General features: G+C 54.1%; 6 protein-coding genes across 6 annotated transcripts; 1 reads left to right on the plus strand and 5 right to left on the minus strand.

The window, feature by feature from the left end:
• Nucleotides 1-51: 51 nt before the first annotated feature.
• Nucleotides 52-5,106, minus strand: BDP81DRAFT_89460 (Sec7 domain-containing protein). The gene is made up of 2 exons (XM_060596468.1): nt 4,330-5,106; nt 52-4,239 (listed from the first exon to the last, which is right to left on the minus strand). The coding sequence occupies exons 1-2, from the start codon at nt 4,937-4,939 to the stop codon at nt 239-241; spliced, it is 4,611 nt and encodes a 1,536-aa protein (XP_060450875.1). The 5' UTR covers nt 4,940-5,106; the 3' UTR covers nt 52-238.
• On the minus strand, nt 5,107-5,803 carry BDP81DRAFT_89459 (uncharacterized protein). Its single transcript, XM_060596467.1, has one exon. The coding sequence runs from the start codon at nt 5,740-5,742 to the stop codon at nt 5,275-5,277; it is 468 nt and encodes a 155-aa protein (XP_060450876.1). The 5' UTR covers nt 5,743-5,803; the 3' UTR covers nt 5,107-5,274.
• Nucleotides 5,804-7,485: 1,682 nt separating this feature from the next.
• Nucleotides 7,486-9,176, plus strand: BDP81DRAFT_457549 (zinc carboxypeptidase; the record flags this gene model as incomplete). The annotated part of the gene is made up of 2 exons (XM_060593295.1): nt 7,486-8,082; nt 8,142-9,176. The coding sequence occupies 2 exons, from the start codon at nt 7,486-7,488 to the stop codon at nt 9,174-9,176; spliced, it is 1,632 nt and encodes a 543-aa protein (XP_060450877.1).
• A 174-nt stretch (nt 9,177-9,350) lies between these two features.
• BDP81DRAFT_89478 (MAPEG family protein) lies at nt 9,351-10,439 on the minus strand. The gene is made up of 4 exons (XM_060596469.1): nt 10,269-10,439; nt 10,027-10,184; nt 9,702-9,876; nt 9,351-9,610 (listed from the first exon to the last, which is right to left on the minus strand). The coding sequence occupies exons 1-4, from the start codon at nt 10,301-10,303 to the stop codon at nt 9,526-9,528; spliced, it is 453 nt and encodes a 150-aa protein (XP_060450878.1). The 5' UTR covers nt 10,304-10,439; the 3' UTR covers nt 9,351-9,525.
• A 969-nt stretch (nt 10,440-11,408) lies between these two features.
• BDP81DRAFT_307945 (uncharacterized protein) lies at nt 11,409-13,330 on the minus strand (the record flags this gene model as incomplete). The annotated part of the gene is made up of 3 exons (XM_060583408.1): nt 11,409-12,166; nt 12,220-12,399; nt 12,463-13,330. 3 exons carry the CDS (start codon nt 13,328-13,330, stop codon nt 11,409-11,411), a joined length of 1,806 nt encoding a protein of 601 aa, XP_060450879.1.
• Nucleotides 13,331-14,050: 720 nt separating this feature from the next.
• On the minus strand, nt 14,051-15,395 carry BDP81DRAFT_389860 (TFIIE alpha subunit; the record flags this gene model as incomplete). The annotated part of the gene is made up of 3 exons (XM_060587323.1): nt 14,051-15,074; nt 15,142-15,237; nt 15,289-15,395. 3 exons carry the CDS (start codon nt 15,393-15,395, stop codon nt 14,051-14,053), a joined length of 1,227 nt encoding a protein of 408 aa, XP_060450880.1.
• Nucleotides 15,396-16,133: the final 738 nt, after the last annotated feature.

The raw sequence follows: 16,133 nt of genomic DNA on the forward strand, positions 1-16,133 counted from the left end.
ATCCTTTTATGATGATGCTGTCTGTCCTATGGCCCACCACTCCCGCTCATGCTCATCCCTCTCTATCAAATCACTAGCTACCCCTTTTTCTCGCTGGCTGGTATCTTCCGTTTTCTCCTGACTCATCTCCAGATCTGCATCATCCGATGTCAACTAGTTGTACAATGTGGGCATGGTATTTTTCATCATGAAAAATTGCCTCTGGAATCCTGCCCCTCGCTTAAATTATTAGACCTAGCTAGGCTTTGACTGCTTGCACAGGGGGGCTAGGCAGCCGCTGCATCTCAGCACCCCTCTCGTCTTCCTCCTCCTTCTCCTCCATCTGCGGTTCCAAGGGCGTCGAAGGCTCAGACGGAGTTGCCAGTGGAGTTGCTAGCGCAGCAGATATGGGCTTTGGACTCATGATCAGCTGAGGGCTGGGAATGGGCCGTGGGCTGACGATTTGAGGACTGCTCACAGCCGCATCATTCTCTTCTTCGTCCCCGGACTCATTCTCGATTGGAGGAAGCGGTGTCCTCCTTCCCTCGGAGAAGCTGACTGCTGCCTCACTCTCGCCATCGGACGGTACCGAAAGGTGCCCGCCAAAGGCGGGTGCTTTGGATGCGTGTGCTGAAGAGTACTTGCGGTGGAGTTCACGGAAGCTCCTGGCCGTGGCAGTGCTGGCGCTGGCGGCTGATTCTCTTCTTTCCGTCGGTTCCAGCGAATTGTTCAAAGCATCGTGGTAGTCTTCTGCGACACTGACGGGAGACGCGGGCTCGTCTTGCTTTCGCTGCTTCATGCGCTCCTCGGGAGTAAGTTGCTGTAGCTCGGAGCCGAAGTTGATGACGGACGCCTTCTTTCCATGGACTACAAAACTGCCAGAGCCCCTGGTAAGCACGTCCTCACGGCTCGCGTCATCCGCGCCGCTGCCTAAGATGATTTCTTTGCCCTTTCTGCTGCGGTGGTGTGATAGATGGCCAGCACTTTCTCTGAGTGTGCGTTGGAGGCTTCGCCGAATCTTGGTCTTGTCTTGCTTATCGATTGAGCCAGGCGTATCTCGCGACTCTGAGGCATCTCCTGGTTCAGAGAAAGACCCCGTTCGCTTCCGTTCTGGAGGAATTCGCCCGCGAGAACCTGACTCGAGCAGACCGGCTTGCTGTAGTAGCGCCCGTTCATTCGCATCGACGTCGTCGTGTCGCTCATTGTCTGAAGGCTGTTCAGCGGTCTTGCCTCTCTTCTGCGTTGAATGCTGTTGCGGGCTGTAGAAAGTTGGCTCTCCAGATGACTGGCTAGAGCTGGAGCCAGGTCTCTGGGGCTGGCCACGCTCTGCCGACTTAGAAACCTTCGAGTCCCATGAGTTTTGATGCTTATGCGGGCTGAAAGTCGCGCTGGTAGGCGGGGTTTGATAAGCTTCAGTGACGGGAGAGTCAGGCTCTGCCTGCGGAGTTTTCGAAGGCTGGATTGTTGGGACTGCAGCAGACGACCGCCTGCGCCTGCGTGCCACGCTGTTTGCCGACACGGCGTCGAGGATAGAGGGTCTTTCCTTGGGAGAGGGTGATGTCTCACGGGGCTCTCGGCCGTTCTGAGTTGTGGTAGGTGTTAGACCCTGAAGACTCTGCTCCTCGGCTAGATCCTTCAACAGAACATCCCGATGACACATCGATTTCCACATGTCCATGCGAGTCCACTTGATCTTGACGTCCATGTGAGCTGCAGCTGACAAGATCTGATCTCTGGTTTTGCCTTGAATAGGCGACAGGATCTGAAGGTGCCGGGCGTTCCTCAGGTGTCCCTCTAATTCTTGCTCCTTGAGAGCAATCTCTTCATCAGCTTTGGCGACCGCGTCCATCATAGTTTGCCGCCGTTGCGCCTGGATAGATTCGGCCTCTTTGTGGTCAATCTTGCCTCTGACAATGCTTACATCGCCTGTTGGAGTCTGGATGACCTGAGCAGAGGCCGAACTGCCGAGTCTCCTGATGCCGCGCCGACTTTGGCCCTCGTAATTGCCTCCCACGACGCCCCTCATGCGTACACCCGACGTCGTGAAAGCCGCCGCGTAGTTAAGTTTCGCTAGCCAATCGTTCATCTCTTCCTCATTATCGGCTAGAAGAACTTCCTCCACGTAACCGCTTGGCTGGGAGTATTTGAAGGCGTTCTTATGCTTCTTATAGGTAGAATCGACGAGCGCAACGGCTTCCTTAGTCGGCAGATACCCGTCTGGTTTGAACTCCGGAAGAGGTGGTTTGAAGGTGATCGGCTCACCATCGAACCCCTGCTTGACGTGTGACTCGTACTGGTGCATTAGGTTCTTTATCCAAGTGGTGTTGCGGAAGAAGTAGAGTTGAGCGCCTGTGAGAATAGCTCCCCATTCCTGCCACGGTGACCTCGTCTTCTTCTTCTTAACATCTTTGCGCCACAGGAGCCCGACCTTGGTGATCTTGATGTCAACAACGCCCTGCGCCGCCTCGGCCGGATTGCTGGAACCCTTATCATCGCGGAAGGCATCAGGCCGAGATCTGGCCGACACGATCTGTAACACGCCGGTTCTGAAGAACGTTCTCTGGAGCTCCTTTACGTTGAGATCTTTTGCCGTCCCTAAATAGTTGTAATGGTCTTCGAGTTCCATTACGTCCTTGAGACTTGGTCGCAAGATATCCAGCTTGCCGTCTATTATAAGTGTGTAAGGATCAAGAGGCTCCCGGTTTGACCGCTTGGCCGTAGTTTCCGGTGTGCCTCCTGGGAAAATCGTCTTCCGCTTGGCCCTGTTTGCCAAAAGTCGATCGCTGCTGAGGTCTAGGTCATCCTCGACATGAATGAAAGGGGTATACGAAATGTTATCGTAAAAACAGCTCAAGACCGAATCTGAAACACCTTCTCCTTTGGTGTTCTTAAGGTAATCGGGTTGCTGCATCTTGTGCTTGTTGTTCTTGTTGAAGACATCAGTGTGTAAAATAAGTAGTGAGAATGCGACGAAGTACGCCTGATCTGGAGAGGCATATATGCCGGGGTTACATTCGTGATAACGGTTCGCAAAAGCCTGTAGACACCTGTCTATCTGCTGCGTCTCCTTTGGTAGCTCGGCCTCCATGAGTAACTTTCGGATGGCCATATCCATTGGGTACTCGAAGAAGCTGAAGCGGCGCATATAGCTGCGCAAAACTGCTATCGAGAACGGATCACTCCCCTTAGACAACGCACTGGCAATTACTCCGCGGTTCAATATCTCCTCGATTCGAGCGAGATATTTGACGGGAGTCTCATCCTCAAGCTTCTCGGGTAGAGAAATCGCTTCCCGGGCAATCTGCAGCGAGTTGTTCTTTGAGGTATTGGATCCAGGCGTTGCGGGCGTCAAGCTGCCTTGTCGACCCTGGCCAAGGTCAGAGTTTTGGCGCAGTCGGTTCAGCCCAAATAGGTCACCGAAGCTTTTACGCCCAACCGACGTCGATGCTCGACCATTTCCCGGGTCAAGATGACCATCCGTAGAATCTCTTCCCAGAGAACTCATGGTTGAAGATCTGCCACGGCGCTGTAAGCGGGCACGCGTAGGAGAGGACTGTCCCGAGTTCGTCGATCCTGGTCTAAACAGAGCGGTAGCGGGTGAAGGATTGGGCTTCGCTGACTGCTCATGCGCAGAGGACGCCACGGAATTAGCCCGCGTGCTGTGACTCGAATGAGGCCGCGAGCCTTGTTGAGGACGAGGGGTTCCCTCCCTGGAAGTAGAAGCAGCGGCTGGCTGGGAGCCCCCAAGAGACGAAGATGACGTGGCGGGGTTATCCATCGAAGGTTTGCCCTTTTGTGGTAAATGAGACAAGTCGAACATTGGTGCTGCAGCCTTGGGTTTCCTTCGGGGTAGTCGAAAGAAGCTGGAGCTTGAGGGCACCGGAGGCGAGTTGCCTATGGTGTTTGTGGCATATAAATGTTCTCCTGAGCTAGCGTCGGAGCGCGACGACTCTGAGGCTCGATTGTTGGGAAGTGATAGGTTGGGAACGTCATGATGCTCTCCATTCGTCGGCGATCTCGAAGATGCTGGGCGGCCAGGCTCTTCAAAGGTCACAAGGGTTGGGCGATTTCTCGATGCCATGTCTTCCAATCCCGTCTTCCTTCTTGTTGACTTCCATGTCATAGCCCTTCCGCCTCCATCCTCGCTATGTCTTGGCAATTCGCCTGAGCGTCGAAAGCGGTCCGCGAGTCGCATGCGCGATTGCTTCTTCTGGGGAACCTGGAGATCGGCGGTGGGAGCTGTCGTGATAATTTCAGGGGCTATTGTAGCTGGTTAGCAGAATGATCTTGGCAAGGCCCAGTTCTTGCGCAGGTGAGAGCCATTTGGGGGAGTGGTTGGTAGCAACGTACGGCGAGGTACAGGAGGGGGCTTTTCGGCCTGCTGTTTAGCCCTGACAGATAATTGCGAGTCGGATGCATTGCGAAACCTCAATATGGAGAAACGACGGTGCTTTGGTGTCTCTTCCTGGATAGGAGGGGTATCTGGTCGCGCGTCTGGGTCATTGGGATTCGGTGGGTTGAGAGCGCCATCATCGTCGTCGGATGGTCTAGGTACGGCTAAAGACGCAGAGGGAGGTTCTCGTATCGAAGCGGACACAGAGGGTCGTGGTTGTTCCCCTTGAGGTTCCTGGTCCTGTTCCTGCTTCTTCTCCTGCTCCTGCATCAGCTGTGAGGGCGGCAGCGGCGGCGATAGCGATGGTGGTAGTTTAAGTTCGGGTATCGGATTCGACAGGTCGCCGAGTTGTTGCTTCTTGTGCTGTTGTGATTGGGGTCGGGAGGGTGACTGCTGCGGCGGCGGCGGCGGTAGCTGGTCTGACTGTTGATGGTGGGATTGAGGTCGCTGGGGAGGGAAGTGCTGGGGAAGCGGCGGAAGCTGGGGCGCAGTCTCGGTCTCAAGAATGGTATGGCGCCTCATGTCGGTCTCGCTGACCATGTTGCCGCGACGGCGTAGGAAAGGCATGACGGCGATGGGTCATGGTTTGCCAGGGATATATCGTCAAAAGTGGGAAGATGACGACCGCGGTCGAGGTCACGTCTGGGCGGTGCGGTGCGATGCCGTACGATCCGGACGCTAAGCCATCAGCACGAGGTGGAATTGTTGAGTACGGAGGCGGAAGACATTGGCAAGTCTAGAGAATGGGGGATGCGCGGTGGAAGTTCAACACGAAGGAGGAGAATTGGACGGTAGGGAGACCGAGTAAGCAGTGTCAAGGTGAGGTCAGGTTTGGTAAGGCCAGGCGAGACGGGGCGAGGTGAGTTAAGGTGAGGTGAGGCAAGGGTGTTGTTTATGTTAGGCTAAGCGCATTGCAACGCAAGAGACAGGACGACCGGGTTTGGGGGTAGGGGTCCTTGGTCGCTGCTGGATGTGGTAGGTAGGTAATTATCCGTAGGCTGGCACGCTGGTCCTGCTGGCGTTGGCGTACCTAGCCCAGCCGCGCAAGGTGAGGCAAGCCTGGGCTGAAGGTACCTATTCGTGTACCTTAAGGTGCGGAGGACGAAGGGAGGGAGGCCAAGACCAGCAGGATGTGGGGGGGGGGGAAGCCGAGAAGAGAGCGAGGAGACTGAGAGAGACGTGGAGAATGATGGAAGTGTTCCGAGATGTGAGCACAAGGCGAGGGAGTCTAAGTGAAGTACCGGAAGTCGAAAGCAAGACAGATAAAGAAACGTCGTCGGTTGTAAAGCAGTGGTAGAGGCGCATGTATTTGGATGCAGAAAGAAGGATGGGCAATGTGAAAAAAAGATCAACAGGGAAAAAGTACACATAATACAAGCCCAATTGGCATTGGCGTTTGCTTGCGCTGTCGTAGGCAAGTAGCGGCGTCCCGGCCTCATACCGGGGGAAAGGGGGGGGCTGATGGAAAAAGAAGGGGTTCAGAAGCCCATACTGCTGCGTAAGGAGACAATCACGACAACAAATAGCAGAGACACAACACAGGGCACCTTATGGTAAGGTACTTTACAAATCACTTCAATATGGAACAGGACACGACTTGATGCAAGGACATGCCACATCACGGGTATTCGACGGACAGCGGCGAGAAGGTTAGGAAGCTACGGATAGAGAGGGAAAAGCACTGGGCTACCTAATGACCTGGTAGACTAAGGTAGGTAAGGTATTCAGAATACGCTACCTGCCTTAGCTGCGAGTCTGCGACTAATAGCATCCTGGGACTGATGCAGTCGAGCCGCGGCCAACTGGGGTGGGCCGGTTCCAGGCAGGTGGCACGCTTTTTTTTTTTGCCCACGCACACGTACCCAGCAGCGGGGGGGCTAGGCTGAAGTTCCTAGCTTCCAGGTAACCTAGCACGGGGCTTAGGTAACTTCCATTGGGCAAGATGTTATTAGTTTCCCTATGTATCCATTCCCATCTAATACCTTAGGTCGTGTGCTAGGTAGTTCAGGATCCAGGTACGTTGGCTTGCGTGTCTAACATCGAACCAAGGTACCATGGGCAGGAATACACGCAGTGCATATTGGACGACAAGTGACGAATCCGTAGACAGCTAAGAAAGAATTAGAAAGCGACGAAGAATTAGGGGAAGGAGGACAAGCAGGGTCAGGCCTGGCGATCCTCAGACTGCCAATTTGGTGAGTAAAGGGCCATGTTGAGATGAAGCGCCAGGGCAGACACGACCAGTCTGAAATGAAGAATACGCTGGCCGGGCTGTGGTCCGGGCACCACATGAAGCCCATCCCAATCCTCACCTCCCGTCAGGTGCAAGTTTGACATTATTAGGTAAGCCAGGGGAAGAGGTTCAGAACTCCAGGGACAATCCAACCATTGAACTTCCAGTACACCCGACGTTTGATTGACCCGACGGGAGTGCCGGTCCAGCCCACCTCAGAGGGCGAGGTGAACTTCGAAGCACCTTCTATTACCTAAGACACTATGCCTCTTTCGTACCTTACCTAAGCTTCCAATATCTCAAAAGGTACAAGCACCAATTCCGCTTTTCTGGTACCTACCTTACCTTCAAGTGTTGTTCCCTCTTTTCCAGCGTTCCTCACATCCCACATTCAATGAAACACATTGGGCCGTATGAATATCTCTGCGAATTCGCTGCGATAGTTGTATCTGTAATGCTGGTGCAAGGCCACATGCTGGCTAACAAAATAGCAGCATTTTCCTCGTCCCTTTGGGGGCAATGACATGTACAGTGATCCCGTCACTGACAAGGATCGTGTTGCGACGGCCAAACCCAGTTACCCAACCTACAAGTAAGCGGCTGCCTGAGCCTGCTCCCTGCCAACTCCAAGTCCAAGGTGAGGCAAGGTCAGCCGTGCTGTTGCATTCCTTATCGCTCGCTCACTCACTTGCATTTTCCTGAACCTCGCTCCATCCTCCGGGACCCCGAGAGTGTGTCGCGACTCTATCGCTACAACACCCCCCATCATCGCAATTGACCCTCGGTCGCCTCGCCCACATCCATCCCTCCCTGACGCCGGGCTGGATTGACGTCAGTAATCTTCCACAGCCGCTCATCACAATAAACTTTGCTTGTCGCCATGCGGCCTCACGTCGTTTTGTCTTCGCTGGCCAGCGTCGCCGTCCTGGTCCCCGCCGCCTCCGCTGCACGTTTCGACGCATACCCCGAATACCGCCACGACGCCTCCACCACCGCCGTGCGAGCCAAGTCTGACCTCTTCCCTTTCCTGAAGAGGCTTCGGAATGGCGTCGTTGAATTCGTCTTTGGCCCCCATCCTGCCAAAGCTAGTCACCTAACATCCCACGTCCGAACAAGCCTGCGAGATGATCACATCAATGAGGTCGTCTTGCGCTTCAACCTGACCACCGCCGAAGAAGAGACTGCCTTTGCTGCCGCTGCCGCCCGGACCTTCCTAGACATTTGGGCCTTCAACCATGAATTTGTCGATGTTCGGATTCGTCAGGACAATGTTCGATCCCTGCTTGGGCTTCTGCCCGACTCGCTGAAATCAGCTTACTCGACGTTGATTTCAGATGTAGCAGCCGCTGTCTACGACACTTATCCGGCTGTCGATGTCCCGTCCCAGACCTACCGCATCCCTGATGGTCGCGCAAACCTCAAGAACGCGCAAAACGGGAACGAGAACTACTTTTTTCAAGATTATCAGAGACTGGACGTATGTGACCTTACGCCACCCGTGCAAGTTCCGCCGAGCTTGAGCTAACACATTTCTAGACCATCGTCCAATGGATGCGATTGACCGAAGCCATGTTCCCGGCCATCACCGAAGTTATAACCATTGGGCAATCCTCTGAACAACGAGATATTCTTGGTCTCAAGGTTGGCATGAAGACAAGGGCGCCAGGGAGCGAAAAGCGAAAGACCGTCGTTATTGCGGGAGGAATGCATGCAAGAGAGTGGATTTCCACGACAACTACCAACTACGTCGCGTGGTCCTTCATTACGGCCTTCGGCAGAGAGCCCATGATCACCAAGCTGCTGGAGCATTTCGACTTCGTCTTCATCCCGGCAGTCAACCCCGACGGCATCGAGTATACCTGGACTGCAGACCGACTGTGGCGCAAGTCCCGGCAGGAGACTGGTATGTCTTGGTGCCACGGCTTCGACCTCGACCACGCCTTTGGCTATGAATGGGGTGACTACTCCGAAAATGATCCTTGCTCTGAGAGCTATGGCGGTAAACAACCATGGCAGGCGGCTGAAGCTAGAGCTGTAGCGATCTGGGCGAGGAATGCTTCGTTGGAGGATACCGAGTTTATTGGTCTCATTGACCTGCACTCCTATTCCCAACAGGTGCTATTCCCCTTCGCATACTCCTGCGACGTGGACCCGCCCAATGTCGAGAACCTCGAAGAGCTTGCAGCTGGGCTTGCCAAGGCCATCCGTCTGTCTAACGGAGAGCTGTACTCGGTTACCTCGGCCTGTGAAGGAGCCGTCGCAGGACGAGGCTCTGCACCAGGCGCCAAGCGTCTCGAGACAGGCGGTGGATCTGCCATCGACTGGTTCTACCACGAACTGCACGCGCATTACAGCTACCAGATCAAGTTGAGGGATACCGGCAGCTACGGCTTTCTTCTTCCCCGGGAAAACATCATCCCGGTTGGCGAGGAAATATTCAGCGCGATGAAGTACTTTGGAGACTATCTCCTTGGTAACAACGGAATCGAAAAGTCTGTAGGAGCCTCACCACAAACATCCGATGAACCGGATCGCAGTTTGGAGCTTCGACGACTTAGAAAGCGCAAATAGTTAGGCAGCCCAAAGGATGAACTTTGAGTCTTGGTCCTCCGGCTTCGTTGTTCGCCTCGGGAAGAACAAGCAGAACAACAAGTGGAGAGTAAGGGAGATTAGTGGCTGGGCACAGCAACCCAGGTGTACGACACGGAGTTATGGCGATGGTAGGAATTTGTTTAGGTATAATTGTCACGGTTGTACGCAGCGGTTATCAAGCAATGGGTCGGTTCACTGGGACAATACTGCGGGACATGATGGTCGGCTATCCCCGGCATTCTTTTGTTTGTATGGTTTACATAGCGGCTAGTAAAGCAAGAGATTGGATCGTGATCCATTAAGCAGCATACTAAGTGATCAAGCCCCTTTACCAATTCATAATCATGGCGAGAGCGGCGTAGGTGGAAGTGAACTTGAGGACGGTGTCGAAGAGGAAGGAACCAATGGAGCCACTGCGCATATGTATAGGTTAGCAAGGAATCTTCAAGGTGACAGATACAATCCCCAAAATAAGAGGAGGGTGTTGCGCAACGCAAAACGCACCGAGTCCGGCCCTTGGGGCCAGCGCCGCTTGTGTAGCCAAAGGCGTAGAGGATACGGGACAAGGTCCAGCCGGCGCCGAGGACGGCGCTGGCGACGGGGAAGCGGAGACCGGAGATGAGGAGGGCGCCGAGGAAGGAGGGCTGGTTCTCGGTGAAGTTTGCGTGGGCGCGTTGTGCTGTGGCAACGGTGAACGTTAGTTTAGTGTTTTTCCCTTGCTTTTGTTTGATAGTCCAGAGCTGCGCGTCTGCTTTAATGGGGAGAGAGAGAGAGAGAGAGAGGGGCAGAGGGGCAGAAGGAAGAAGGACGGGGGGGAGGGGGACTGTACCGCAGTTGAACTGGTATGCCTTGGGGTCCTTCTCGGCCTGCTCGTTGGAGGCGTAGGGGGCCGGGTAGACGAGGCCGCTGGCCTTGCGGTATTTGCTTGTCAGGAGGACATGGGTTGTGTTGATGAAGAAGGTTGAGGCGGCGACGAGGAGGACGTAGCTGTTTGGGAGGAATTGGTTAGCTACATGAGCTCAAGAGTATTGGATTTCTTTCTGTCCGGGAGACAGAGCTTGTGATACGTACCCGTACTCGTCGGGGACCTGGAGAGTGAGAGGCATGATGGCGGTAGGGTGGGAATTGGTCGGTTGGAAGGTTGGTTAGAATGAAGCTTTGTTAGATTATTGATCTAGGTGTTCATGCAATTGAGCAAAGTAAGTTTGGGCGGGATGGTGTGGTACAGAGTTGACAGGCAAACGGCAACGCAATGACCATAGTCTTTATATTTACTAATCTGCGACCTGAAAAGCTACGTAATGAACGGGCGCGGGGGTCGTATCCGTATAGCTCGAGACGCCAGACGTTTTGGTCCGGGCTTTCTTTCTCAGGTCCAGGAACCGGTCTCCGCTCCGCACTCTGATCTGGGCTACCTATTCGTACCCTTGAGCTGCCTTGCGTTCTTCGCTACGGAGTAGACAGGTTTGTCGTGCCGTGGCACCGAGCCTGGACCTGTATTTTCTTCTAGGCGGACACAAATGCGTACCTCGTGGTTGGACGTGGCCCCTTGGAAGAGGAAAGAATAGGCTCATCGGGGCATCTCAGGGGTGGGGAGGACGGCGACATTATGTGCCCGATTGCCGATTATGGCTGAGATTGACCAATCACTATCTGTCCGGCGAGCTGTGAGCGGGGCCGTTTTGACGTCCTGTCTCGGACTTTGAAGCGGACTTTGGACATGTCTTAGTAATTGACTTTGCTCGAGGGAGAAGGCACCCTTCAATTCCTCCGCAAGTTACGGAATCATTGTGCTGCCTTGGGATATCTTCGACAACAAACGTGTGAAAGAGGTGTGAGGTTATTCCCACAATGATATTGACTTACACAGAACCCTGCGCAGTTGTCCAGACCGAAGTTCCTTATAAGTGATAGAGTTTGGCAGCCTTTCGGGACTTTTGCGCGTTTTGACTGCGCTTCTCTCCCAATAAGATGCTGACGGGAGTTAGCACGCCATTTTAGTACCCGCTTCGCCATGTGATCTGCCCCTAGGATCTCTGTGGTCGAGGATATCTATCCGTTCCCGGGTCTTTTACACGAGCTCGCCAAGGACTCGGGAGGCAGACGATCTGCTGCCACATCCGAAGGCGCCGGTGACGGTAGCTGAGGTTCCAGAGTGTCGGGTCGACCGGGGCTAGGTTCGTTAACCTTTGTATTGAGGCCTGTAACGACTCAGCCGGTACACCTATCCTCGGGAGGAACCCAGTCGAGGCCCAGGCCCTGGAATACCCTTCTCTCGGCTGTCAACATGTCGGTAGCCTGCCCGAGGTCGCCGCTCTCCAGGTCGACCCAGCTACCGTCGAGCCGGCTCCGGATGCCGCTACTATCAAACTTGTAGCTCTTCTGCTTCTTGCAGTATCGGCGCAAGTCCCGTTGAAACGTCGTCTCCCCGCTCCAGCCCAAGACGGCGCACCCGGCCGTCTTCCAAGGACTGATGATGATATCCACACGCCGATGCGGCCTCTCTCGCAACTCGTGCCCATTTGTCGCCGGGTCCTGCCAAACCACGAGCGCTTTGTCGAGTGAATCGAAGCCGCCTCCCCTGAACTCGTTACCCTTCCAGCTGACAGGCTGTTGGCCCCGCTCGCTATTGTGCTTACTCAACACGAGCGTGTGCGTTATATGTCCAGTCTTCTCCAGGCTCATGACCAACTTGTCGACAAAGTTCAAAGTGACAGACTCGTCGGGGTGGCTCATCACCACGTCGACATCTCCACTACCTTGCTTGCCACGCCGGTAGCCGCCAACAATGACCAACTGGAAGTCCGGGTGGATTCTGCGGGCGTGAGCCAGGATCGTGTCGGCAATGGACTCGACTTCGGTTCGAGGTATCTTAAGCTTGAACTCATCATAGTACTTCACGCCAATCTGCTGCACGCGACTAAGACTGTCCCAGCCGTATTCGACAACGTTGTCCAGGTCTCGCCATCCTGTATGTGCTGGTCAGCGGGGTGTTCTGGCACAGAGACGCAGCGCCACAAACCTCTTCCGTAGAAGTCACGAGCCGTAGCATCACCAACTCCCCAGATGTCGTAAAATGTTTGTATGACGGCAAACTTGGGATTCGCCTGGGCTTCATCCGCCTCGGGAAGCCTGCCGGTTTCCTTCCACTCGTGCCACAGCTCGGCGATCTTAGCGCCGCAGCCAGGTAGCCTCGCAACTTCTATATGGAGTGTCAACAGATGCCAGGCCTTGATCGAAGTTCTTCTAAGTTGCAAATGCTCACCTTGCGGGTTGGCGATCTCGTGAGGATATGCCGATATCGTGGCTATCGAGGTTGAATACGCTCTCACTCCTATTTGATCGCCCCCTAGTTTCCGTATGGTCCTAATCGTCTTCAAGCTATCAACAAATGCAGCATTCGGAGGATCGACCGGCGTAGATCTCTGACAAGCATATGTTGTTCTGAGATACTGCGGCACAGGTAGCAGCTCAAGCGTTGAGTCATGTTCCGATGTCGTCTGTCTGATAAAAGAAGGTACTGATCGGTGTGTCTCGAAAGGGGACTGCGCCTTCTTTTTCTTCTGCGGTAAGAGACTGCCCTGTGTTTGAGACGCACTGTCGGTGGCAGCGCGGGACAATATGTCACTTCCCCTAATAGTGACAGGCGCGCGGTCTTCGTCCTTCTTGATGCCCTCGTAGAGAATATAGTCATGAAGCGGAAGCACCCTGCTCTGTGCAAACGAATCTTGGAGCCACGCCAGCTTCACGACCTTGACAGTGTCGGCATCACTGGCGACCCTCTCGGGAGCTGACGACGTCCCGGCGAGCTGTGACGTGCCTGGCCCAAACCTCTGTCCATCTTCCGTGTACACGGTAGAGTCGCTGTCGCTTCCAGAAGACGCCCTTTTGCGCTTCCGGGGCGTGACGAGATGCGCATCTGCGGCAGCTGCTACGTCCACTGGGTCTGTCTGCACCTTCTTACGCCTGAGTTCGAAAAGTGCCCTTTCTCGTTTGAAGATGTTTCCGACAATAATCTCGGCCTCGCGGATGTCGTATGTGAGGCTCGGGATCTTTCCCTCGAGCTCGTGTAGTTGATCCGCCTCTAGGTGAGTGGGAAGGAGGTAGATCGATGGAAAGTCGAGGTCTGTCATGGCCCCTGGCCCGAGGCGGCGTGAGAGCCGCTAAAATGGACGAATTATGGCGATGCGAGGAGGTCGATCTTTTGTACTGTCATGAGTGACATGAATGCATTCTAAGTCGTCGAATACTAGTCATTCGCGCGTTGGCGGCGAAGTCTGGATGAGAAGTATCTCCCCACAATCTACACTGAATATGTCCCTGACTGGTTCTGCTACCAAACGACTGGTGGAATTGCTCAGCACTTACAACGCAACTGAACCTTGTCGCGGGGTTGATGTGGTGAGACTCAGGTACACCGCGTCAAGTGATGAGGATTGAGGGACGGTAAAGTATTACTTCACGGATACTGCGCTATGCCGGCGATTCGCTCAACTCAAGGCGCTGACATCATCGTCCCTGCACCATATGGCTTAGCATGCATCACGCACTTCTGCCAACGAATATCTTCCCAGTAATTAACTGAATCAACTTCATCTTTCTGGTCTAGGAAAGGAATTCTCGTCCACGTTCTATTTTCCCCACCACCGTGTGTGTTCCCTGTGCGTGCCCTATTCTTACACCGACGGGATGCTTCCGTAGGCATGAGAGAAGAGAACTTGGTAGGCAAGGGACGGTGAGTAATACCGCCAACCTTCGTCAAATCCTCAGCCAGTCCCCCGTCATGATGCGGAGTCTCTCCCAGCTTTTCCGTCGTCAAGGCATTCTGATGCTTTGATGTCTTCCTCGCGCCTCTAGACATCCTCAAACTCCATGTCTTCGTCACTCTCGCCATCATCACCATCCGCTGGCGCCTCCACCTTGACCTTCTTGACTGCTCTTCCTTCCGATTCCGGTGAGGGCTCAGCTTTAATAGCCGGTGCCGGGGTTGCGATGCTCGGCGTGACGTCTTCGAAGGCGTCTTCTTCCTCATCGTCGTCATCGTCTTCCTCCTCCTCCATTGCCCGCGCTGCCTCAGCCTCTTGCTCGGCCTTGAGTCGAGCGAAATAGTCATCCAGCTCTGCATGCTCTGTATTGTCTGCTGACTTTGACACAGCTCCCTTGTCGTCCACCTCCTCAACCTTGGTGGCGGGCATTGGGTTGGCTTCGGCCGAGAAGGACTCGCCCGTGACCGTACTGTTGGACATCCACGAAGGAAGCGCATTTTGCAGTGCGGCCTTCTCCTTGCGGGCCTTCTCCGCTGCCTTTTCAGCCTCTGAAAGTCCGTCCGCCGTTGAGATGCTGACTGACATGGACTTGGGTCCAACGTTATCGAGACCCTTGACGGATGTTGGTTGCAAGGACGAAACAGGGATGGTGGTTACGCTCGTGTAACTGGCGTCGCGGACGACTGGCAAAGCTTTACTGATGGCGATATCGAAGGTATTGTCTGGAACGATCATCTCGTCTATGCGCGGTAGCAGTTCGGTGATAAACTTGAACTGGTTATTCAGTCGTGTCGACTGCTCGTGGCCCGTGGAGTTGCGCTCGAGATCGTGCGTGAGTGGGCCATTGCACCTGTGACAGACAAAGCCAGTAGGGCCAACGTTGTCTAGCACCTCCATTTGCGTCCATTCTGATTTGCATCGTCCACAGAAGTATTCCTTGCGTTCGCTGGCTGGCACCGTGGTGCCTTGGATTTGCTTGTCGACTGTATACACCCGCCATTTGATGGCGTCGATGGTTTGGCGATAGTCGATGTAGTAGTATGTTCGGTTGACAGGACGTGGCTTCGCCTCGGGGTTCTTGGGATCTTCTCGATATTCTAGCCTCGTATACCTGAGTAGTCATCATCGTCAGTCTCTGAGGTTTTCGGCGGAGGAAAGGGCTCGGTCGCAAGGCTTACACAGCTAGAAATCGGTCTTCTCTAAGCTTTCCACATGCCTTGTGGAGATCCTTTGTGTTCGTTGCCATCAGGTAGGCCAAGTCGTCGTCTCGAAGGCTGTCACATATTAGCAAACGTCGTATTGCAAAGCAGGAGCGGCGGACGCACGCAGAGTGAATGATCAAGGCATCGATGATCAAAATAAAGCGCGTCTCGTAGAAGGCACGCATGACAGACTTGACGAGAGTCTTTGCGAGATCCAGAGGCTGCGCCATGTTTTCGACTGTATATCCAATATCGCCAGGGAAATATTGAGGGATGTTGCTTGCTTTGAGGTATGGGGAGGCCGAGAGGACGTTTGCTTGGCGAACTCAGGAAGTGAAGTCCATGGCAGGGTGGGCTTTCAGCAGCAGCGACTTGCACTTGCGCATGCGCAAGCCACCAGCAGGAAGAGGCCTGTCTTTACTGCGATTCAATCGAGAGCAGGAGTCTCAAAGAGTTCAGCCTGAGAACATTGTCTTGCGAAATGAAGAGGTGGGATTGCGCCGTCTTTCACAAATGCGCAGTCAAATCGCACTTTGTCTTTGGAGAAAAGATCTAGGCAGCACGCAGATGCTCTAAGGCGGGCCTATCCGCAGGTTGTAAGGCAAGGTAGCTCTTACCTACCTAGGTAGCTTCTTCTAGTGTATTCGTTACCCCGTACCTTGCAGGGCTAACAGGCATCCACAGCGAGCACAGGGCACTTTCGCGGAATAGCACCGGGGTGCCTCGCAAAGTTATCTGTACGGAATAACACCGCAAGCAGACGGGAGTCATATTTTGAATCTCTAGTAGGACCTTCTTAGATTTATCCGGTATAGCGATTGGAAGGAATTTGATGCAGACGTAGCAATGCAATTGATGACCAATACCTATGCCGTCTATTATTCACTTATTAGGTAGGGCAAATGGAAGGGTCACTTGTAAGACGACACTGCAGACCATTTGATTTCCAGCCAAAGTAGCAGGAAGAA

The sequence above is a fragment of the Colletotrichum phormii genome, assembly GCF_030913505.1.
Source record: "Colletotrichum phormii strain CBS 102054 chromosome Unknown BDP81scaffold_2, whole genome shotgun sequence".
Classification (NCBI taxonomy): Eukaryota; Fungi; Ascomycota; class Sordariomycetes; order Glomerellales; family Glomerellaceae; genus Colletotrichum; species Colletotrichum phormii.

Bases quoted from the DNA above. Each gene is read 5' to 3' on its own strand.
- BDP81DRAFT_89478 (XM_060596469.1), bottom strand. From the start codon at position 10,303: ATGCCTCTCACTCTCCAGGTCCCCGACGAGTACGG. The intron at 10,185-10,268 runs GTACGTATCACA...CCTCCCAAACAG, and splicing joins CAGGTCCCCGACGAGTACGG to CTACGTCCTCCTCGTCGCCG. The intron at 9,877-10,026 runs GTACAGTCCCCC...CCGTTGCCACAG, and splicing joins GGCATACCAGTTCAACTGCG to CACAACGCGCCCACGCAAAC.
- BDP81DRAFT_89459 (XM_060596467.1), bottom strand. From the start codon at position 5,742: ATGTGTACTTTTTCCCTGTTGATCTTTTTTTCACATTGCCCATCCTTC.
- BDP81DRAFT_89460 (XM_060596468.1), bottom strand. From the start codon at position 4,939: ATGCCTTTCCTACGCCGTCGCGGCAACATGGTCAGCGAGACCGACATG. The intron at 4,240-4,329 runs GTACGTTGCTAC...CAGCTACAATAG, and splicing joins GCCCCCTCCTGTACCTCGCC to CCCCTGAAATTATCACGACA.